Here is a 24,530-nt window from a genome sequence, read left to right on the forward strand (position 1 = left end):
AGTTAAATCCATCAAACAAACTGTAACATCCAAGGGCTTCTTCTGATTATTTTTTTTAATTTTTATTTAAATTCCGGCTCTTTTTTGCCCTTTTGCTCATTTGTTTTGTTTCTTAAATTCCACATGTGCGTGAAATCATATGGTATTTGTCTTTCTCTGACTTATTTCGCTTAGCATAATGTTCTCGAGCTCCATCCATATTGTTGCAGATGGCAATATTTCATTCTTTCTGATGGCTGAGTAATATAATATACCATTTCATAAATATAAATATAAGTATATGTATATACACAACACACACACCCCACATCTTCTTTATCCATACATCAAATGATGAATGCTTGGACTGTTTCCATAATTTGGTTATTGTGGATAATGCTGCTATAAATATTGGGGTGCATGTATCCTTTCGAATTGGTATTTTTGTATTCTTTGGGTAAATACCTAGTAGTATGATTACTGAGTCATAGGGTAGTTCGATTTTTAACTTTTCGAGGAACCTCCATACTGTTTTCCACAGTGGCTGCAACAGTTTGCCTTCCCAGCAACAGTGCAAGAGACTTCCCCTTTCTCTGCATACTCTCCAACACCTGTTGTTTCTTGTGTTGTTAATTGTAGCCATTCTGACAGGAGTGAGGTGATAGCTCATTGAAGTTTTGAATTTCATTTCCCTGGTGATAAGTGATGTGGAGCATCTTTTCATGTATCTGTTGGCCCTCTGGAGGTCTTCTTTGGAACAAGGTCTATTCATGTCTTCTGCCCATTTTTTAATTGGATTTTTCATTTTGGGGAGTTTGGGGTTATATAAGTTCTTTATAAATTTTAGACACTAACCCAGCGGTTCTTTTTAGACTGCTAGATAGTCAAGCACTCGAAACACAAATCATCCACATTTGTCATTCGGATCCAAGGGTACCAGAGAGAGAACAGTATGCCTGTAGAGCACACAGGTCTTTCTTCTCAGTGGGGGTCCTTCAGTGGTCTTTGTAGTGATTGCAGCTTCGTAAATGACAGCTCAGGTGCATGAAGACCAGATCCACGTTGGTGGGCAGGGTCCACCTTGGCTTCTAAGCCTTCTGTACCATAAGACCCAATATCTCTTCTAAGGACTCCATAGATACGACTTTTAGGGTACTGAGACAGGAGTCACAGTGCACAGAGAAGGCCAAGGCCATGACTTCCTACCAGGTGTTAATATTTCACTTAAGAATTTCTGGGCGACATATAACTCATAGTTGGGTCATGTTTACCATAAGCCAGGGGTCAGCAAGTGTGTTTTTTCAAGAGGTCAGACCACAGATATTTTCAGCAACATGTTCCCTGTTAAAACTACTCAGCTGTGCATGAGAACACCTATAGCATGCAAACAGCCAGACAATATGCAAACAAGAGGTGTGGCTGTGTTCCAGTAAAAATGTATTTACAACAAGCCACAGGTTAGATTTGGCCCCATAGGCCTTGGTTTAACTTGTACCATAACCATGTTGTCTCATAACACAACTGACATTCTACCTTAATCAGATTTCCAGGGAAACAGAAACAAAGTTACCTGTGGTTAAAAATGTTCTTAGAGAGGGGTGCCTGGGTGGCTCAGTCGGTTAAGTGTACAATTTCAGCTCAGGTCATGATCTCATGGTTCTTGAGTTCAAGCCCTGCAAGTGCTGACAGCTCAGAGCCTGGGGCCTGCTTCAGATTCTGTGTTTCCATCTCTCTCTGCCCCTCCCCTGCTTGTTCTCTCTCTCTTTCTCTCCAAAATAAGTAAACATAAAAAAAAAATTCTTTTAATGTTCTTAGAGAAAGAAAGGTTTCATTAACCCTTTATTCAGACACACAAGCAAACAAAAATCAGGGTATCTTAAATTGCGATGTTTGCATAAAATCTTTAACATTGTAACTATCCTTGCGTACCATTGGGTTAATATTTTTCTTTGAATCTTAATTATGATTTACCTTCTTAACCTTGACCTTAACTTCACTATCTGTGAATTCACACTTTTGATAAGCAGTTATATGTTACTTTATCACAGATTAAAATGAATAACTTTAAAATATAGAAGAGTAGGCGCACCTGGCTGGCTCAGTCGGAAGAGCATGTGACTCTTGATCTCAGGGTTGTGAGTTCAAGCCCCACGTTGGGTGTTGAGAGATTACTGAAAAATATAATCTTTAAAAAAAGTAAAATTAAAGCATAACGAACCACTAAAAAACCTCCCTTACCACCCATGAGACATGTTGTGCATGTTGAGAGACTCCGTAAATAATAGGATAATTGCTATAGGAAAAAAAGAAGTGTGCACACTTATTTATCCAGAAGGAATAACCTAGATATCTTCTTCAGAAATAGTTACAAGTAGAGAAGTTTTCATATTTGAGTTGACACTTTATAGCTTCATGGTTCAAAACTCACTCTTCTGCTTACCTATGCATTTATTATAGTCCCCTCACCTCTCTCAAAATACAAACCTACTTCTTATTTTCTTCATACTTGCTTTTGGCCATCTTTGCAAGGAACCGAAATGCATGCATGGTACCTGGAGTCAAAGGTCTCTCATGAAGCCCATATAAGGGTAATGAATGAAACCCATACTTTAGGCAACCCATGGTTTCTCTTTTGAGACTTTTGCGCTTTTCTTTATGGGCTGTTTCTTTTTCTATCTTTCTTTTTTTATAAATGTTTATTTATTTTTGAGACAGCGTGAGTAGAGGAGAGGCAGAGAGAAAGAGAGAAAGAATCTCAAGCAGGCTCTGCACTGTCAGCACAGAGCCTGATGAGGGGCTCAGTCTCACAAACCATGAGATCATGACCTGAGCTGAAATCAAGAGTCAGACGCTTACCCGACTGAGTCACCCATGCACCCCTCGGCTGGTTCTTACGTATCTGCCAAGTGGTTTCATCATTCTCTATTCAAGATAGTTGGACCTTTCTGGATATGTTTGGATTGCAAACACTCACTCTGTACATCAAAGCATCATGATAACTACATCATGATAATCCTTTTGGTTGCTGCCTCAGTAACCAAGGACCTCAAATTCTCAGTTTGTACTCCGGCTTCTCAAGAAAAGACTGACTGACCTGGGATAGACCAGATTCCTACCCCTCAAGCGATCAGCCACAATTAGAAGTAAGGTCAGGTGGAAGAGAAATTTCCACAAGATGTGGTTGGTACCCCTTAGAAAGGGGTGTGAGTGGGAACTATAAATCAGGCCTAATTAACTCTCTTATTCGCTCTTATAACTGCATCTATTGTCTTGCCCTTCCCGATCCCAACTATTTTGAGTCCCCATTTGTAACCAGCTCCCAGCTGTAAGTCCTGTATTGGGAAGAATTCAGCAATGATGTGGGAGTACCAGTTCCGTGGTACAGTGGGAGCCATTGCCTAGAGTGGCCTTTGAATGTGTGTCTCTTGTGAAGTTATCAATAAAATGTGCCTTTGTAATTTTTTTTTAAGTTTACTTTTAGAGAGAGAGACAGAGAAAGGTAGAACATGAGTGGGGGAGGGGCAGGGGAGAGGAAGAGAGAGAATCCTGAGCTAGCTCCATGCTGTCAGCGCAGAACCTGATGTGGGTCTCAAACCCACGAGCCATGAGATCATGACCTGAGCCGAAACCAAGAGTCAGGTGCTTAACCAGCCGAGACTCCCAGGCACCCCTGTAATTTTGTTTTTACAAGGACGTTGAGTTGAGCTTCCTTATGAGCTTGACATGTGATTGCATCAGTAAAAACAAGGGCAGTTTCTGCTTTTTGTTTCTAAAGCACAATATAAAAATATAGTCACTGAACTATTTTAGGGAATTTAAAAATTCAAACATTAATATCTATAGTTTCTTATGATTGTTATGAACTATAAAAATGTGTGTGTGTGTGTGTGTGTGTGTGCACGCGTGTGTGTGTAAATCACATCTTGCAACTGCGTTTCCAATTGTTCTTACATAGGAAAAACCCCTATTTTTCCAAAAATTCCTCTGGAACATTTGAAGATAAACTCTAAAGATAAATATGACCATTATTAAGTCACTTGTATGAAACAAAATTAAATTCTCATAAGTAATATTATGTGCATTTTATCACTTACAGGAAACAAAGGGGACCCTGCTAGTCAGTTTGGCCCACCTGGTCCCGAGGGAGAACCAGGTAGCCCTGGATGTCCAGGTATAGCTACATATTTTTTCTTATTAAAACAAAAAAAAATAAATTTGGTTTGAGAAATTGGACAATTACTTTATACTCCTACCCAGCAATGATTATATCAGTATTTTCTTCCCCCTTTGCCCGTTAAGATACATCTCAGAAGGATTATGTCTCAACACTGCCACCACATCGTTGGCCTAGAAGGACATCAGATTATACACCAGGGATTCTCAGTCTTTTTCCACCATGGCCCCCATGACCTATGAGGTTGACATAACAATCCACTCCCCTTGGCATGCCCAGATTTTGACATTTTGGTCAAAAATGATTATTGCAAGCAATTAAAAGCCAGACCATGTCCCAGTCTCTAGAATTATAAATGATACATTAGCAATAACCACTCCCACTGACCACAGCTTCAGGTTGTCATTGCAGCCCTTTCTTTCTTACTCAGAAAATCATATGTGAATGCCAGTGGGGAGTGCCATTGTTGAGATCTCATCGAATACGTCATTTACCAAATATGTCATTTACTAAAAACCAAACCAAAAAAAAAAATTAAACTTCATCACCAACAATGAATCTAAATTGTTCAAAATAGTATTTTGACAATTGACATGTAGTCCCTCAGAATGGATTGGGATGTACCTGTGAGTTCTTGCCCTCCACTCGAGGCTTAGGCTTGCTTCAGTACCTGACCCACCGTTGATGAAACATACATGCCTTTTAACTTAGTGATTTTACTTGTAGGAATTTATCTGAATTCGATTATCAGACAAGTGTACAAAGATGTATGCACAGGAGCATGCATTGCATGGAAGGAGCAAATGTCATCCACAAACGATTGGTTAAAGAAGTGTGCAGAATCCCATTCAGCCAATAATGGGCAGGTTAGAAATAGGTTTGTTTTTAGATGGGTCCCTTGTAAATTAAAATATCTCATATTACTAGTTTTGTGTTTTATCTTAAAATTCTCTTTGACAATAGTCATGTTTCATTACCTACACCAGAAGGAATATGTGAGCAGAAGTATTATCAGAATTTTGTTCTGTTTTGTTTTTATACCACAAGATTGCTAAAAATGGAGTTCTAACAGAAAAACAAGCTATTATAATGGCAAGAACTTTCCACTGTCTTTCATATCCGTCTTTTACCTCTGACCTGGTCAAATAGATTTAGATGACATAATAGTTTAACCAAAATGTACAGCTTAAATGTACATTTGAGGGGAGCTTAACATCAGGGAGGTTCCTAATAAATACCAGAGGGAGAAGCCTTAAGAAGGAAAGCCAGTGGTTCAAAGTCAGCCTCCATCATTACTGTCCATGTGATCTTGAATAAGTTGCTCATCATTTGTGAGCTCAGTTTCTTACTTATAAACTGGCATAATTATAGGATTGTTTTGAGGATCAAATAAGATTCCTTGAAAGCAGTCTGTTAACTGAAAATTCCACATTTACTGGTATTTTCATGTAAACCATGAAGATAGTAAGATTTTATAAGCTGAAACTAGTCTCCAACTGGAGGCCTTTAATATTACCTAATGTTTTAAGTTAAAAATTATCAATCTGAGTTATTTTACACTGAGGCTAGCTTTTTTAAACATTTTTAAAAATTTATTTCTTTTGAGAGAGAGAGAAAGAATGAGAGCATGAGCAAGGGAGGTGCAGAGAGAGGAAGAAAGAGAATCCCGAGCAGGCTCCATGCTGCCGGTGCAGAGCCCGATGTGGGGCTCAAACTCAGCAAACCGTGAGATTGTGACCTGAGCCGTCAAGAGCCGGACACTTAACTGACTGAGCTGCCCAGGCACCCCAGGCTGACCTTTTAAGGAAAGTTTTCCTTACTGTAATTTCCCTGGTGTCCTGTGGTGTTCACCATTTAAATTGTTCTTTTTCTCATACACCGTAACTTTAGCCTAAAATTTCTAAATTACATCATATGTTTATTCACTGGCACAGAGTTTACCTAAATACACAATTTCCATTGACGGGAGAAAAGCTGCATGGGTTGAATTTGATCGAGTCCAGTGAGAAGGCATAGAGCTCACATCTGTCTCAGGGGATTTTACCTGAGCCTACTGGGTTCAGTTTCACCTCCCCCTTTCCATTCAGAGACAAAACACAGCATAAATTAACTCAGAAGTCCTGTTCTTAATACAGGTGTGACTGGAGAGGCAACCCTTAATTTTTTTCATTTGGAGAGGAAAATAATACCGCCTTCCCTTTCCTGCAAGAATGTTTTCAGGGTAAACAAAATAACACACAGTGAGGCCCATAGATCTTAAATTTGATCAGGGAACAGGTATCGATTAACACAGGCTTGTTTCATGTATGTTGTAATAAATAAGGACTATGCCCCACCATGGGTTTGTAAACACAGAACTCTACACCTATTTGCTGATTCAACTGGCTGATTTCAGCACAGACTATCGGCTTATCCTAGATGTCTAACTTGTATTAAAGTGACACAATATACATAAACACGTGCGGAAATAGTCATCTTCTCTAATAATCAAATAAATATAATTAAAGTAAATGTGAGATATTATTTCCTTTGACTGAATTAGCAGGAAAAGGAGCCAACAAACCATCAGGTCCTCAGGGAGCACACGAGATCTCGGGGGGTTACATGGGGTGGTGTGAGAGGTGCAGCCCTTAACTGTTAAATAAACCATTTAACAGCCTCTGTCAAGAACAGAATGGTCTCTTCTAAAAGACCAAAAAGGCAACGCGAAATGTTCTCTTCAGCAAGTCTCTGTCCCGAGAAAGAGACTCTAGTAGATTTTTTTCTTTAACTTAAGGGAAGGAGCCACCAGAAGCAATGTGTGGTTCTAGAATGGGACCCAGTGATGACACACGAGCTGTAAAGGACAATTAAGGGCACACTTGGGGCAATTCAAGTATGGAAGGAGTACTAGATGATGTTAACGGTTGTTCTGAAGTTTCTTGGCTGTGATGATGTTATTTTGGCCATGTAGGAGAATGGTGTTTTTTTTTTCAGGCATGCCTGTTGAAGTATTTAGGAATGGAATTCCTTGATGTCTGTCATTTACTTTGAAATAGTTCAGCATTTTAATGCATTTTTAAAACCCAAAAATATCATATAATGTTACCTAGAAATGTTCTACTCCTAGGAATTTTTCCTAAGGAGATGATTTGATACGACAAAAATCGATTAAAAATGTATAAAGATCACTATGCATAACAGCAAAGAGAAATACCTTGAGTGGCCAATAGTAAGAGAAAATTAGATTAATTAAGGTTAACTCCCTAAGCTATCAGCTAGTCATTTAAAAACAGTAATTAGAAAAATAATGGCAAACTTGGCCATTGCTTATAATACGATGCTAATTTAAAACATCAAAATATAATATCGTGGGCCTTATTTGCACATTGTTACACATATGAAAAATTGTATTAAGGTGGGAGGATTCGAAGTGTTTTGTTTTCATTTTTTCCTTAATGTTATCTTTTCAATAGAGAGATTATGAATATAAACAAGTAATAATAGAAAAGGATGGCAGGGGCTGTGGTTGGAGATAATTATAGATTCACCACCTCAAAGACCAGTGTCCAATTATTCAGGTGTTTGATCTTTCTTTCTGTAGGACATCTTGGAGCACCTGGAGAGCGGGGCTTCCCGGGTGTTCAAGGGCCCAGAGGACCACCTGGAAGGCCAGGACTACCTGGCTCCTCCGGACCACCAGGCTGTCCAGGTACATTGAAAGGAGCCTGGAAACTTCCGGGCACTCATCTATCTTCTGGTGTAACGGAAGAGGCCAGCTTTCACTTAGACCTAGTTTCAGATGTGACTCTGCCATTTCCCAGACCTGTGACTTTGGACAGATGACTGAAACTTACCCATTCCTGTCTTGTAAGTTTGAGCTAGTCCAGTCTCGTTGGGTTGGTCTGGAAGTAAACGAAGACAATACCTGTTAAGAGCCTGGCAAGGATCCAGGTACAAAGTGATGGGCTGACAGATAAAAGCCCCTTTCCATCCTTCCTTAATCTACCTGCCATTCAGATGCTGGTTTTCTTTTCTCCTTTAGACTTAAGGCAAATGTCACACATTCAGAATATAATGAAAGTTTGAAATTGCAGTTGGCAACTTTAATCACTCCAAAGTGTATTTGCTCCATCTGAGGCTAAGTATATTTTTTTCTCTCTAGAGTTAGGAGGTCTAGGACAAAAAAATTTAAACAAATTAAAAAAAAAAAAAGACAATGTTCCCATGTGTTAAGAATACAGATGACCTACCTTCCCCATTAAGGTAACTCATATATCAACTGGCTATCTGCAGAACCTCCTTCTTATCCTCAGGTGATCCAGGAGTACCTGGGCTGAAGGGACATCCAGGAGACATGGGGGATCCTGGGCCAAGAGGCATGATGGGGGACCCGGGGACACCAGGTCTTCCTGGAATAAAAGGTAAAAAGGAAGCCCCCCCCATGAGGGCAAATTGCGGTGCTTTTCCTGCCCTGAGTGACACTGATCTTGCTCATGGCTCCCTCCCCTTTCCCACAGATGCCTGTTAGTACCTTCTTCTCCCTCCCTCACAGCTTCAGGCCATGCATCTAGTCTCTTGACCTGCCTCCTACCAAAATGGTGGTGCTGCCATTTTTTTTAGGGCATTCCCCCCAGTGTTTCCTGTAGAGTTCAGGCCTCTTCATTTGTTCTTCCCTTAGATAGTGAGGCATCTGTTACATTCTAGATTGTGCGTTAGACGCTAGGCACACAATTTTGAGGAAAATAGACACGGTTACTGACTTCATGGAGCTCACAGTGGATGTAGCAAGGGAGACATATTAAAAACATATATGTAAATAAATATATATTTACCAATTGTGTTAAGTGGAAGGAAAAGACTAAAATGCCATGAAGAAAGTTACTCGTATTCATGAACTTTGTTAGATAAAGAAACATTTTTTCCTGGTTGCATTTTTGGTCTTGATGGGTAATAGTGCACCGGCTATAAGTGTGGTTACAGTAATACCATATATCATATCACCTGCCATATTTATTTGTTATTAACAAATCTTCATGCCCCTCCATCCCTCCATGGTACTACTTAGTCTTCTTTCATCCATTTCTTCCATTTTAGGGAAAAAAAGCTTTTCATGGCCACTTTGTGTATACTTCTAGCACAGCACCTATATTGTATATTGTTGAGAAGTCTTTCTTACGAAGTAGAAGGTGATTTTATATCCTTGGCATCCAGTGGATACCCAGTAAGTCTTTTGGAGGGCTACTGTAAATATTTTTTTTAATTTTTTGATGTTTATTTTTGAGAGGGAGACAGAGTGTGAGCGGGGGAGGGGCAGAGAGAGAGGGAGACACAGAATCCGAGGCAGGCTGCAGGCTCCAGGCTCTGAGCTGTCAGCACAGAGCGCGACGCGGGGCTGGAACTCACGGACCGCGAGATCATGACCTGAGCCGAAGTCGGACGCTCAACCGACGGAGCCACCCAGGTGCCCCTATATTTTTTAAATTTGTGAGTAAATTAAGAAACAGAGGCATGGACGAATCGAGAATGAACAACTGAGCTAGTAGTGATGAAGATGAGGGTCTTCACTTGAATAAGCAGATGAAGGCTCAAGCCCTGGTTGGTGGATTCCTGTAATCAAGCTCCCCTCCCCTTTCCTCTCAGTTTCCTTCTGCTAGGTGAGCCATCCATGTACTAAACTCCGGTCAAATGAAAATTACTTCCTCTCAGAAGAGTTGGAAACCCCTCCTTTGGGTTCTTAGTTGCCTTGTTGTTTTGAAAATCCAAATGAAAACTTTCCACACTTTCATCTCTTCCCTCATCGAGTAGTTTTCAGATAATTCCTGTTTTCCAGCAAGTACTAGTGTGGTATGTGTTACTTGGAACAACTCTGCAGAGAAGGGAACCCTTTATTTTGGAGAGTTGGTACACTTAGGTATTTCCATGCGGCCAAATATTTGGCTTCCGCTTCCCATCACTGAGTAAGATGTCTTTGCATCGTTCTTCTCCCTCTTCACTGGCACTGAATGTGAAGTGCGGTGATTTGTGATAAATTTAGGGTCTCAGGCAAAATGAGCACTTCTTTCAAAGTTTCTCTTTATTTTGAGAAAGGGAGAAAGAGCGTGCGTGGGAGGGGCAGAGAGAGAAGGAGAGAGAGGATCCCGAGCACGCTCCACACTGTCAATGCAGAGCCCAACGCAGGGCTTGAGCTCACAAACTGTGAGCTCATGGCCTGAGCCAAAGTCAAGAGTTGGATGCTTAACTGACTGAGCCACCCAGGCACCCCCACCAAGTGATCATTTTTTATGTTAAAAGTTTATGTAGTGATTGTGGCCATTTGCTGCCACTGGAAATCCCTGTTACCCTGGTGGGGTGTTCTTGGACACCGTTTTGAGTGTTGGAAGATGAAATCGGTTCAAAAAAATTTTTTTCCATTTATTTCCATTATTAACCACTCCTACTGCATTTCCCTTTCTTCTCACCCTCCTAGTTTAATAAAAATAGCAAGGATTTTCAAACCTCTTGGTTTGAAAACAATATACACTCAGTTTGACTGAAGTGACCAGGCTCATGTCGCTATTGTGGGTTTGTCTGTCTCTCGATTTAGTTTGCGTTTATCACATCATTTCACTATGGTATGTTATTAAAATACCAGTAGCTAATGACGTTGACTGAGGAACAGAATTACTCGAAAATTCAGTTTCCCCTGACATCATAGTTCCGTGGTATGAAATCATGAGTTTGTTGGGAGAAGGGGAGAAAATGAACATGTCAGCCCGAGTACCCATCGGAACGATACAGACGGATGTTGCAATGGTGCTTCCTGACCATGCAGTGACACTGTTTCGCTGCAAACAGCCCAACAAACGACCGGGCTTTAAAACAACAAAACAAAACCGTGCGCTACATTCCTAAAAATTAAAACGGCCACAACATAAATCCATTGTTGCCGTTTATCCTGCTGATATAAAAATGAACCGCGCTCCAGCAGAAACACTTTGATCTGAGAAACTAAATATTTGAAGTATGTTCTAAATAAGTCAAGGGGACTGATTATCTTGTTTGAACAAACCAGCTGTTGAACTCAAAGTTGTTTGCCCTGCTGGAACTGGCCACATGGATTCCCAGTCCTGCTTGAGTTCAGTCAGATTTAAACTTGAACTTAAACATCTGCTAAAAATGGCTGGATACCATTTGCCCTCTTTTGAAAGGAAGACACTCAGCTCCTCGTTGGGCATTCTGAGATCGCCACAACGAAAACCTAAAGACAGCTGTTTGCACCATGACAAGTGTAAAGAGGTGTCGTGGGTTGTTTTGGCTGGTGGCAAGCACGCTGTCACGTCAGAGAAAAGGCACCTCGAAATGTCTTGTATCCAGAAAGAAATGCCACACATCTCACAGCCGAGAAAATCGTGGAAATGTTCTCCTGCTTCTACACCGAAGGGAGCGTCCCTTCCGGCCCTGCCCCCACACAGCACTTATCACTCTCGATGTAATTGCCTATTTGTTCTATCGGGTCAGGGATTGTTTCTCTCTTGCTCTGCGTTGTCTTGTCAGCAGCTGTCACTAAGTACATTTGGGGACTGAAGCTCCAGGGGTTAAGAGACCATGTCTTTATGTTCCGGTGCTTGTCCTTAGTAAGCACTCCCGTATTTTCTGGATTAAAAATAAATTCAGAATCTGTTTTGATAAGCTTTCAGCTTCGTTCGGCCATTAACCTGTAGTTACGTAGGTCTCTTTCCCATCAGCTTTCACCTTTGGGTAACCAGCTGTCCCGGTTTGCCTGGGACCGAGGGGTGCCTCGGGAAAATCCCTCACAAACAGGGATGAGGCAGTCATCCCATTAGAAGTATAAACCTGTATAAAGGCCACTGGGGATAGAGTAGCATTTTCAGGCTTTAGAACAAAAGAAAACCCCAGTGGAAAACCAGTCTCAGAGTGGGCTGGCTAACCCGGATGGAGGCTGTGATTCCCATGAGGGCTGGAGCAGAAGGTTCGATTCTCTGAGTGGGGGTAGAGTGCCCCGGCCCGTGAGTGCAGGGAGATGCAGCCTTAAATGATGGTTGGTAAGCCAGAGGATGGCCAGAGAGGTGAATAAAAAAATCCTCATTACCAAGGAATGTGCTTTGTTAGCCTAATTGCCTCTCATCTGCGCTGTATATATTTTATGCATGAACAACTTTCTGATTTAGAGATGGGATTGATAAAAAGCTTTCAGTAAAAAGGAAAAATTGTCCTTAAAATCCTACCCAGATGTAGCTGCATTCAATTTAGAAAGATAACATTGGGTCAGATAAGGGTCGGCCAGTTCAACAATGGTGAGGGGCTGGGCCTGTGACAGCCCGGGATCTGGACGCGTTGATGGGACAATGCAGAGTTGGCAGAAGCTGAGACATTCCACCCCAGCGAAGTCCCCCAAGCCATCAATCTTGGTGGCTTAAGCTGGAGATCAAAACACATTGAAATAGCAAAGTGTTCTCAAAAAATCTATTATCATTTCAGATAGATGGCAATAAATATCCAGATCTGGCAGATGAAGGTCTGTGTGTTCTTTTGGTGCAAACTTGAAACGTTGGCTCATTAATAGGAAAAAGGATTGAAAAATAAACTCAGCCAGAGCTGTTAAAAGTGGTTAGGAAATAAGAGCTTTAGGAAAAATAAGGGTGCGTTCGCCCCCCCCCTTTTTTTTTTGGTGTGAGAGAATACGGCTCATTTGCACTGATCTGAAGTTTAGAGTTTAAAAATAGACTAAGTGTCCATTTCAAGTACAGATAATAAATCGAATGGAACCAGCTAAGTGTTCCATCTTTAAATAAGAAGCCCACAGAGGACTTGCATATTAATGAAGAGATAATAATTAGCACATAAATTATTTATACACAAATGGATGCCTGTAACTTCACCAACTCTTATTCCTCCCATAAATCTATCAAAGAACGTGTAACATGCAAAGAGAAGTTGGACTCCCTCCTTCCTGCAGCTTTCTTTCCACCCATTCGCTGGCCCTCCCTATTGCACATTTTCTCATTCACTCATTCATTCATGCATCCACTCACTCATTCAACAAACACCTGCTGAACACCAACTGCGTGTCAGGAGACGTGCCAGGTGGGGGCTTGGGAAACTAAGAAGACCCGATCTTGTACTTAGTTTACCCAAAGTAACCCACTCACCCAAAGACACGCTTGTTGCACAGCGTGGGGCAGGCACCGGCACATGGGCATCGAGAGAGCTCTGTGTAGGTGTTGTGGGGTAGGCAAGGGGCACCTTCTGTGTGCTAGGGTGTTACTATTGTAAATGAGAGGGATGTGGCCCTAAACAAGGAATGGCTGGCTGGCTCTCAGCCTTGGATGAAGATCCACCAATGAATTTGGAAGGTCACAAGGTTTGGACAGGGGCTGAGGAGAAGATTCTTTCCTCCAAATCAGTCAGTAAGACAAGACATGTATGAATCATGTGGTGGAGGGCTCAGCTCCCGGGAAACATTCTGTACGTATCAGTTGTCTGCCTTTTTCCCCTTCCTCTCTCCCTCCTTCCCTCCGTCCATCCCTTGTTTTCTTTCTCTACTCCGTCCCTATAAATCTGTATACTTGTACTGTATAAGTACAAATATACTATATATTATCATATAAATGTATTATATGTATTTTAAATAGTTGTATATTTGTAAATACATATTTTAAATAGTGATATATTTGCAAATCTTTAGATTTATAGGTGTTCAGTGTTCAATGACAACTTAAGTAAAGTCAGGTTGGTAGATGTCTCCTTAGAGGACTATACTGATGCCTGGCAGAAGGTTCTAGAGATGCAGACATCGATGAGATCATACCTAATTACGGAGACTGGAGTTTTCATTGATCGTTATGAAATAAATTTAGTTTCAGTAAAGAGGCATCAGAGTGGTTCTTTTTGAAAGAAGTAGCTGCAAAGAAATAGCATCAACAAACTTGACCTGTAGGCCTCTTCTTTCTGACTAGTACGGTGCTTAAAGAAAAGTTAAATGTGTCATGTATTCCCCAGTATGCCACAGGCCCCACCTGTCCTTACTGTCTTACTATCTTTACCTGACTACACCCCAAAGAAATTAGTATCCACACACTGTGATGGAGTGGACAGATCCTGAGCCTGGGAGGAAGGAAGTCTCGGTTTGCTCCATTCCAATCTCTTTTTTCTAGGATGAGTTCATTGTCATAGAATCTAAGGTCCCTTGCTGCACTAACAGTCAGTAATTCTAGACTATATCTGGATAAAGAGAGACATCCATGATATGGTCAGAGACCAAGAGCAGTGTGTTAAAACCAAAGAAATGCATTAAGCTGCCTTGCAGAAAGTATCCATCAGATGAATGTGTTAATAACCACTGGCACGGACTTAGCCTTGATAATGACATCTAGACGGTAGGATCTCATGGCTCCCTCCTGGAGAAGCTGTCGGGCTGCCATCAGTGAATCATCTCCCCTGGTTGGTGCCTGTGCTGGGTGACCGGTGGACTTCAACATCCGGTCTTCCCCAGTGGATCACAGGCCCGTGATGTGTTTCAGGTCCCTCCGGGTCGCCCGGTCTGAACGGCTTGCATGGTTTAAAGGGTCAGAAAGGAGCCAAAGGCGCCTCAGGTAAGAGAAAACCCTTTGTGAGCGATTAAACTGCAGTCAGGAGACCGTGAGATACCGCTGGCGTGCCTTTACTGCACACAACTTGGGGCGAGAAACTAAGAAACTGGCTTAGCTTAGAGGCACACTCTTGAACTATTTCTCGTACTGAAGATGGACTTACGTAAGAAAGACCTTTGAGAAAACCGAATTTAAGAAGGAGTGGCTGGTTAACAGTGACTTCTGTTGATGTTACTTGGGGCTTTCTCCCTGCTAAAAATACTCTGAGTAATTGCTTTAGGTGGGGCCAAATTTCAAAATGTGACAAATAACAAAGAAATGGTTGGGAGGTCTTGTTGTGGTCTTGTTTTAAGTGTTGCGATGCCAGGTACGACCCCGTGGGCCTAATTACTAGTTCTAGCACCCCTCCACAGGCTGCTGCTAAAACAAATTACCTGAGCAAATTGCTGGTATTTTTGTTATCACGAATAGGCTCATCATTAACAGCCGCATTTGAGATTTGTTCTGGCGTTTGAATATAGGGCCCGTTTGCTGCTTCAGTGTCTCAGGAAACTAAGCTCGTAATCAGACAAGGCAGCTGGAATCAGACACGGAGTTCTGAGGGTCTGCGGTGGAGAGTTGGGTTGTTGTGCTCCTAGGTCGGGCCCCATTGCTGAAGAGAGACAGAATCTTTGTACAGTTCAGAAGGTCAAGAATTAATGCAGGTCACGTAGGATTCATTTTGGGGGCTCTTCCAAATAGTCTGATTATATGTGTGCCTCCCCCAAGAAACCAGTGATGTTCCTTCCCCCTTTTCCGTGGGAAGTTCCATGATGCTTCCATTTATATGTGAATTTCCACCTTAAATTTCAAACCAGTTTGTTCATAGTGACTTATTGCTGGATCTCATTGGAGCGTTGATAAGCTGTTGTATTGTTGTTGTTGTTTTTAGTCTGGGAAATAACCATAAAATAAACCCAACCTGTGCCTGACCGTGTGATAGGGCGCGAGAGGGTACATGGTGACCCAGGGGGAGTCCGCAGCCTTTCGGGTCACCACTGGGCAGGCGGTTGTTCTCAGCACAACCCGCTGTGTCCCTGTCACCCCCTTTGGAAGCAGTTCTTTTCCAGGAGCCACAAGAGGATCAAACAGGGAGAACTAATGCTGTTTCCCTCGTTAAGGTTCGCATGAAGTGGGCCCACCTGGCCCAATGGGCATACCTGGGCCGAAAGGGGAGACAGGAGACCCCGGGAGCCCAGGAATTTCTCCCCCAGGCCTTCCTGGAGAAAAAGGTCCCCCCGGCCCCCCAGGTAAGAAGCAGCATGCTTTTTCCTCTGTCAATAACTCAGTCAAAACCTTCCAAATGTGATAAGGCTGATCTCCGAACACGTCCCTCCTCAGGGAGACCTGGATCACCTGGTCCTGCAGGTGCCACAGGAAGAGCTCCTGAAGGTGACATTCCTGACCCAGGTCCCCCCGGCGATCAGGGACCTCCCGGCCCCGATGGTCCAAGAGGTATGATAAAATCCTGGCAGAGGATGTTGGCACTCCTTTCCTTAGATGCTGCCAGCTCCGGAGGATTATAGGACCAGAGAATGGCGGAGTCGCAGGCCCTCAGCAGCCCCGACAGTCTGGCGGAGGGGAGAGGTGGAGTGTGGGCAGTGCCCGGCTGCCAGGACCACCCCCAGAGCCAGAGCTCAGAGCTCAGTCTTCTGTCCAGCTCTACCAAGCATCTCCGTCTGGGGACACTGACTCCCAGCAGACCCTTCTCATCGCCAGCGCCAGGGGGATGCTGAGCACAAGGGGTCAGAAGTGGCTGGCGGGGGTGTGGGGGGGGGGATCTCACTCTGCCTGTTGGTTTCTAGCACCTGCCACGTGCACCGCCATGGGCCAGCACGACCACGCCCAGGCCTGGCACACACAGAAGCAGTCTGTTCAAGTGCTGCTAACAGAACACATTGTTCCTCTCAGCCCTTGGCGGGGACAAAGCCCAGCAAGGCAGTATTTCACAGAGTAGGGGCTGACTGGAGCCGGCTGGGGCGTGGGGGAGACAGCGTGGTGCCGTGGGGTTTTGCAAAGTGCACACAGTCATGTTCCTAATAGCTCACGGAGCTCTTTCAGAGAGACCCAGCCCACTGCCTTTAAATCTTTGGGATTTTAGTCGGGGCAGGATAAAATATTATGTGATTCTATTTTACCCTGAGAAAAATGAAAACGCTCCAAAATATTCTAGGTAGCTAAGGAGAATAGGATTTGGGCTCACTTCCTGTGCGTAGACACCTGTTTTCAGATAGAATCGTACATGTAGTTGAGTGAATATTCCTTTTCCATCAGCCAGGTTTTCTCAAAAGCCTGTCATCCATCTCTCTGTTCGCCCATCTGTCCTTCTGTCTGTCCATCTGTCCTTCTACCTGTCATATCGAAGCGGTGGGATGGCATGCAAAGAAAAGCCATAAAACCATGCTTCCAGAAGGAATGGCTTGGAAGGGAAGGGAGGCTTTCCGTAGCTTCATTTGTCTAACGACTGCTGACGGGCCATTTACACCATCTCCCAGCTTCACCTCCAGGGGACACTCGCTGTTTCACTTCTGATACTGTTCATTTTTTTTTTTCTTCTTCTGGTTCCCCCCCCCCCCCCCATCTTTTGCTTGCATTCAGTTACTTTCCTTAAGAAGCTCTCAGGCAGCCAGCACTCATATTTGTCTTTGACTGAAGGACGCTTTTTGTTTCTTCCTTGTGGTCAGGAGCACCCGGGCCCCCGGGCCCCCCTGGGAGTGTTGACCTTCTGAAAGGGGAACCAGGAGACCGGGGTCTGCCGGGTCCCCCGGGCCTCCCGGGCCCCCCAGGCCCTCCAGGACGCAAAGGCTTCCCGGGATGTGATGGACAAGATGGCCAGAAAGGTAGGAATGCAAGTTATTTCTGAAGTAGTGCGTGAAGACTTTTGTGATCTTGCCCTTCAGGGTCTGGGGTTCTGCACCACGGTGAGGTAATTCTCATTTCCTATGGAAATAGTGACTGCATTTCCAAAATGCCCTGACTTTCCCAAAGAGTCTTAACGTTTGGGTGACATTTGGGTAAGTAAGAAGAAGAAACACAAGGTCACCTTCAGCCCCTAATAACGTACTTGATAATCTCCTAGACCAGAACTGAGCCATAGAAATAAAACACGGGACAGGCGCCTGGGTGGCTCAGTCAGTTAAGTGTCCACCTCTGGATTTCGGCTCAGGTCATGAGCTCACCGTTTGTGAGGTGAAGCCCCACGTTGGGCTCTGCACTGACAGTGTAGAACCTTCTTGGAATTCTCTGCCTCTCTTTCTCTCACTCTCTCAAAATAAGTAAATAAACTTTTATGTGTATATATATATTTTTTTTTTTTTTAAAGAAACATAATGCAAGTTACACATGTAATTAAAAGATGTAGTAGCCACATTTTAAGAAGTAAAAAGAAACACGTGAAATGAACTTTCTTATTTTCTTTAACCTAATATATTCAAATGTTACCTTAGCATATCATCATTGGTATCAATTATCCATGCGGCCACCAGGGCCATGCGTACGAACCTAGTTCCTCTCCAGATGAGACACTCCCCCTGACCTTTGAAGTCTGGTGTGTGTTTTAAACTTACAGCACAGCCCAGTTTGGATGTGTCCATTTCAAGGGCTCAGTAGCTACATGTGGTTAGTGGCTTCTGTACTGGACAGTTTGGTTTGAGACTGCTGACCTGGCTTTTTTATGGTCCTGAAAGAGTCTCCATTACTGAATTCCCCCGCCATTTAAAGCTAAAATATTTGTTTTAATTCATTTTTACCTAACTGCTAGTATTTGAGGATATTAGTTTTTGGTCACCAGGATTTCAGAGAATTACTCAGTTCATAGAACTTTTTTGTTGAAAGGGACCAATAATGGTTACTCATTTGAGCTCCCCTAATGTCGTAGGTAAGTAACTGTCAAAGTCTTCCCAATAATTGGCACCCTGCCTAACGTCTGAGCCAAGCGCAAAATAAAGCCAAAGGTTAGGGAAAAAAGGGGATCAAAATGACATGACTACAGTGCAAATAGCATCCGTGTAATGGTGCAGTGCACAACCTGCACAACAATACACAACAAGCATCTTCAACTTTACTGGCAGTAAAATCAATTTTGGAGAATGTGGCTTATATCTGCAGGTATGTGGGCTTCCAGTTATTGAACCCCAGAATTGGACAAACATGCTACAAGCCAAGTCACCAAAAGGGAGGAGAAGGTTAGCTCTACAACCTTGTCCCTTTCCCAAATAAGACCCTCCTCCTTCCCATTTGCTGCTCTGGAGAATGAACCTCCACCTGGAAATATTCTTCAGGATTGGGGAAATAGCATGCAGTATAGGTAACCAAAGGACATACACAGAGTTAGAAATATTGATGAGACCCCTAAGTGTGCTTCTTAAAATTTTTTTTTTAACATTTATTTATTTTTGAGAGACAGAGAGAGGCAGAGCATGAGCAGGGGAGGTTACAGAGAGAGGGGGAGACACAGAATCCAAAGCAGGCTCCAGGCTCCGAGCTGTCAGCACAGAGCCCGATATGTGGGGCTTGAACTCACAAATCACGAGATCATGACCTGGGCCGAAGCCAGACGCCCAATTGACTGAGCCACCCAGGCACCCCCACCCCCCCAAGCATGCTTCTTAACTCCCATCCCAGCAGGCACATGGCCCAAAGAGTGTTTAACTGTGGAAGAGAGGAGGGAGTTTCTTCAGTTTATGTGTTCAGACTTATTGGGAAATACAGTGAAACCTTGGTTTGTGAGAATAATTCGTTCTGGAAACATGCTTGTCATCCAAAGCACTTGTATATCAAAGTGAATTTCCCCATAAGAAATAATGGAAACTCAGATGATTCGTTCCATAACCCAAAATATTCATATAAAAGGGATCACAATACTGTAATATAACAAAAAATAATAAAGAAAATACAGAGTGAAAAGAAAAGTAAACAAATTAACCTGCACTTACTTTTGAAAACCTTTGTGGCTGGTGTGAGGGGTACAGGAGACAGGAGGGTTATTGTGCAGGATGACTTTCACTATCACCAACAGAATCGCTGCTGTTGGCTCAACGGAACCTTTTTCTGCATGGGGTCCACTGTATACACTCACACAGATATTGACTACAGTACAGTATTAATAAACTCATCCTATACTGTATTTAATGTAACTGGCAATACGGCGGCAGAGGAAAGGGTCTCTCTCTGCAGGCAGCCTGACCTAGAATGAAGCAAAACATCCCTAAGCTCACTCTTGTATGGAAAAGCAAAGGACTGTCCAGAGGTGCTTTGAAGTGACAAAAAATACACTATTGCCAATTGTGGGCACCTTCCAGAGTTCTGAAAAATCACTGATTTCTGCTGAACGCTGTGGCCCGAGATCGAGCATCTGAGCATGGGAGACTATCACCCACAATCCCGCAGTGAGTAGGAGAGAGAAGAGCCATTGGCTCAGCTGGGATCATGTGACGCTCGGCGTCACTTACCACTGGTATTACAAGACCTCGCTCGTTTATCAAGTTAAAATTTATTCGAGATGTTTGCTCATCCTGTGGGACAGTCGCAGAACAAGTTATTCGCAATCCAAGGTTTTACTGTATTTGATCTATCCCACAAACATTTATTAGGTACCTACAGGAACGTAACAGTGAACAAGTTTAAACAGAGTCCCCGTTCTTATTCAGCATAGAGTTTCATGGGGGAAGATAAACATTCACACTAAAGGGTCATCCATATAGATGGAGGCAGGCGCTCTGAGTAAAGGAAACACAATTCTAGGGACTTGGGCTGGGGCTCTGGAGATGGCTTTCCCGAGGAAGTGAGACTTGCTGAGCACTGTACAGAATGAGGCCTCGGTGGGCACGGAAGGGAAGGAACCGCATATGCGAGGCACTGGATGGCCGGTGGGGCTGAAAGGGAGATTGTGAGGAAGAGAGGTGGGAGCTCAGGCCAGGGGACACGTTTTCCCAGATGGCCAAGCGCCCTTCCTTGTTTGCGCTTCCCGTCCACTGTCTGCCGAGAAAGTTCAGGATTACAGGCTTTTTCCTTCTCCTTTAGTTTTGTTTTGATCGTGAAACCGTTTTCCTTAGTCCTTTTGATAGACTGTTGTGTTTCCTTCAGACGGAGGCAGCTCTTCTCAGCTTTACAGAAAAAAGTGAGAAACTCGCCTGGATTCTAAGACCGAATTGGCCCTGAATTTTGCTGAAGTGAATCTCTGAGTTCGGCCCATCAGACCTGCATTGTCTTGATATTGCTCTGTTCCAGGCCCCTATTTTTATGTTCTTCGTAGGACCAATTGGATTCCCGGGACTACAGGGGCCACCTGGACTTCCGGGATCTCCTGGGGAGAAGGGTTTACCTGGCTTTCCAGGCAGGCAAGGGCCCCCTGGGCCTCCAGGTAAGCTCCTAGTGCCTAATTATCTCACCCACCAAGCCTACGTGCAGCCTTTTTAAAAGTATTAGCTGTGATGGTCCACTTTCAGAAAGTAATTATTCTGAAATTGCCTACAGTTTCTTCTGAGTTAGTCTGTTTCCGATATAAAGATTATGTTTATTTCAGGCCTGACTACAGAGTCTTATGCTTGGTAAACTAATGTTTATCATTAGAATGAGTAAGTTTGCAAATTAGGAGTTGATTTTACGTGCAGCATTTCTAAGGTAGCTCAATCCGTGTTCCCTCACACAAGAGGCAAAGACTGATTTGATTATTGTATGTGAGGACTGTCTATTCATTTCTGTCCCCGAATTCCCACTGATTTTCTTAGATGCTTTATTTAACTTTTTCTGTAAAGTATACTAGTGTCTGTGAAGGTGAAAAGGCTACTCAGTTTAAGCTCAGTAGCCCACACGTTTCCAACCTCGGGTCAAAACCAGCCAAGGAAGAGTTGGAAGGGCAAACAGACATGCATACTTGAGATTGGCAGAAGTAATATCTTTGGAGATCCTTAATCAATATGACGATAATGTGGTGTCAGTTCAGAATATTTTCCAGTGTCCTCAATTAGCACTGCAGTCCAAAGAATAAATATAAACCGCACTGCTTTCTGATGGATCATAGAGCAACACGACTAGAGCTTATACTTGGATTCCTCTCATGTTCCCTTTCTGTGCATAACCTGTAACACTGAGCTAAAGCACATAAATAATATGAAATTTTCAGAAGCCTGCCCGTGAACGGAATTCTGTATATGTTAGATTGGAGCCTATTCGCCATATGAAATCAGCTCGAATTTTATATTGTGCAAGAGAGCTCTATTTCAGTTTTTTCTAGACACGAACATCCCATTATGAAATCATAGCCGTTCTTGTCAGTAACATCGATGTAGGCTTGTCATGTAAATAAGATGCTGTCATTCTGCTCATTACTGATGCCATCCTCAAATTATTATGTGTATCCTCGAATAACCTATTTCACTTTTGTCCTAATTCACACGTTTAAAATCTCTTTCCCCCACATGAAAATCACTATGTGGCGCTTGGATTTTTGGCTTTGGATCTCTCCAGGTGCCAGAGGTAAGCATTGCTATAAAATTAGTCATTTCCTCTAAATCTGGCTTCTGTTTATTTCTGTACTTGCCTTTTCTGCTCTATTTGTGAGTTAAACTTTGTTACATTTTTGTAGATGGGGTGCTGTAATTATATGAGGTTTCGGTGTGTTCGCTTCCTCATTACGGATACAGTAACCCCATATGAGAGCGTCCTAAAGCCGAGCCTCATTATAAGGTTGTCAAAGCAGGGAAGACGCTCAGCTTACAGAATTTCAACTCAGGCCCAGAGTGTGAGTGCTTTCTCTGTCAAGGGCTAGTACATACCAATGCAAGTTTCTTTATGAATTCTACCATATAAACACATAGAACATCCCTAAAATAAGTAGCAACAACAATATGAAAAGACGGATCCTTCATACCCAGTAAGGGGCTGTGGCAAGGTTTTCCCACAACATCGAGGTCCATTTTCAAGGAGCAAGTTTCTTTGTGCGTTACAATAAAAATGCCACGATTCTTTTCAACTAAATGTTCACTTACCCCTCCAGAGGCAGAAGCAACATATTATTTCGTGTCTGGGGTTTTCAAACAGACTAAAAAGAGTTTCTCAAAAAAAGCAAAGAAACACAGTGAGTGCATGCATTTGCTCTTTTCCAGGCCTTTGTTATTAACCCCAATGAAAATTGGTCCGGAATGCGGGGTCCCTACACAAGAGACGCTCTGGCCCCTCCCACTCAGCTTCTGGTTTATTAAAAAGTAAAGAAAAGCAAAATCAGATTTTTTTTTAAAAAGACTGCTATTTTAAATGCTTATATTTCAAAGTTTCAGTTTTGGGGTATCAGGGTCGTTCAGTCGGTTAAAGCATCTGAGTCTTGATTTCCACTCAGGTCATGATCTCCCTGTCCGTGGGTTTGAGCCCCACGTCAGGCTCTGCGCTGACAGTGTGGAGCCTGCTTGGGATTCTCTACCCACCCCCTCTGCCCCTCCCCCCGCTTGTGTGCTCTCTCTCTCTCAAAATAAGTAAACTTAAAAAAAAATAAAATTTGTAATTTCATATTTAATGTTTCCACCTCCATCCTTTTAGTGTCTCTCTGGGTCTGTATGTATAAACTCATTTGAAGATAACATCAGAATCCTAAATATGAAGCACGAGCCAAATACGTACCCCCTGTTCCCTTACTTGCTTCCTTCACTCCGTCAGAATTCACAAGGTTATCCAGGGAAAATAGAAATTATTCATATACATCTCTCTCAAGTCACCCAGAATGGAAAAGCTATGTTTTACATTAAACTATATGTACTGTAAATATACATGCAACTCAGTGTTGGTTGTGGTTTCATACGATATTTTAGGAGAGATTAAATTCCAAACAGCTTACAGGGTTCAAGTACATTTTGCACAGACATAACTAAAATGCAGCCTATGATGTCACTATGGCCACATTTTCTACAATTTTCTTGCTGCCTAATTACTGCTATTTTTTAAAAATGTTTATTTATATTTGAGAGACAGAGCATGAGCGGGGGAGGGGCAGAGAGAGAGGGAGACACAGAATCTGAAGCAGGCTCCAGGCTCTGAGCTGTGAGCACAGAGCCCGACGTGGGGCTCAAACCTATGAATTGGCCTAAGCCAACGTCAAATGCTTAACCGACTGAGCCACCCCAGCGCCCCTAGTCACTGATATTCTTACATTTTTTTTGCACATTTGTATGAATTTTAAGAAACCCATAACTGGTGAGCAGTGTGTTTTCAAATACGGTGTATTTCGGGGTGCCTGAATGGCTCAGTCAGTTAAGCGTCCAGCTTCGGCTCAGGTCATGATCTCATGGTTTGTGAGTTCAAGCCCTGCGTCGGGAGCCTGCTTCGGATTCTGTGTCTCCCTCTCTCTCTCTGCCCCTCCCCACTCACACTCTGTCTCTCTGTCTCTCAAAAATAAATAAACATTGACAAAATAAAAAAAAATTAAAAATTAAATATGTTGTATTTCTTGGAATTTATCACGCTAATGTGAAGAGCTCTGTAGGCAGTATGGTGTTGTGGTTAAGAGCACAGGTTTGGAGCCAGGCCATCTTGGATTTTGATCTAAACTCTGCCATGTGTCAGTTGTGTGACCTTAGATATGTCACTTACATACCTGAACCTGGGTTTTCTCACCTGTAATGTTCTAGTAATAGCAGCACACACACACACACACACAGGCTTGTTTGGAGCCTTTAATCACAAAGCAATTAGCACAGAGCCCAGTGCATGACAAGCAGTTCATATTAGCTGTTATTATTATTGGTTAGTGTTATGATTATTTCTCTCCCCCTGTGGAT

The 24,530-nt window shown here is 42.9% G+C and overlaps 1 protein-coding gene across 6 annotated transcripts in view; it reads left to right on the forward strand.

Annotated features, from left to right (window-relative positions):
- COL4A4 (collagen type IV alpha 4 chain) overlaps positions 1 to 24,530 on the forward strand; it is a 131,602-nt gene that overhangs the window by 90,720 nt on the left and 16,352 nt on the right. For all 6 annotated transcript variants that reach the window (XM_053904232.1, XM_053904233.1, XM_053904231.1 and 3 more), the window contains 8 exons: positions 4,076 to 4,150; positions 7,737 to 7,844; positions 8,449 to 8,556; positions 14,656 to 14,727; positions 15,885 to 16,013; positions 16,105 to 16,218; positions 17,448 to 17,603; positions 21,017 to 21,139. In XM_053904232.1, coding sequence (XP_053760207.1) covers positions 4,076 to 4,150; positions 7,737 to 7,844; positions 8,449 to 8,556; positions 14,656 to 14,727; positions 15,885 to 16,013; positions 16,105 to 16,218; positions 17,448 to 17,603; positions 21,017 to 21,139 — 885 coding nt within the window. The remainder of the gene's footprint in view (positions 1 to 4,075; positions 4,151 to 7,736; positions 7,845 to 8,448; positions 8,557 to 14,655; positions 14,728 to 15,884; positions 16,014 to 16,104; positions 16,219 to 17,447; positions 17,604 to 21,016; positions 21,140 to 24,530) is intronic.

Source organism: Panthera pardus, unplaced genomic scaffold (genome assembly GCF_024362965.1).
Source record: "Panthera pardus isolate Hobbes unplaced genomic scaffold, ASM2436296v1 HiC_scaffold_10, whole genome shotgun sequence".
In the NCBI taxonomy this organism is placed as follows: domain Eukaryota; kingdom Metazoa; phylum Chordata; class Mammalia; order Carnivora; family Felidae; genus Panthera; species Panthera pardus.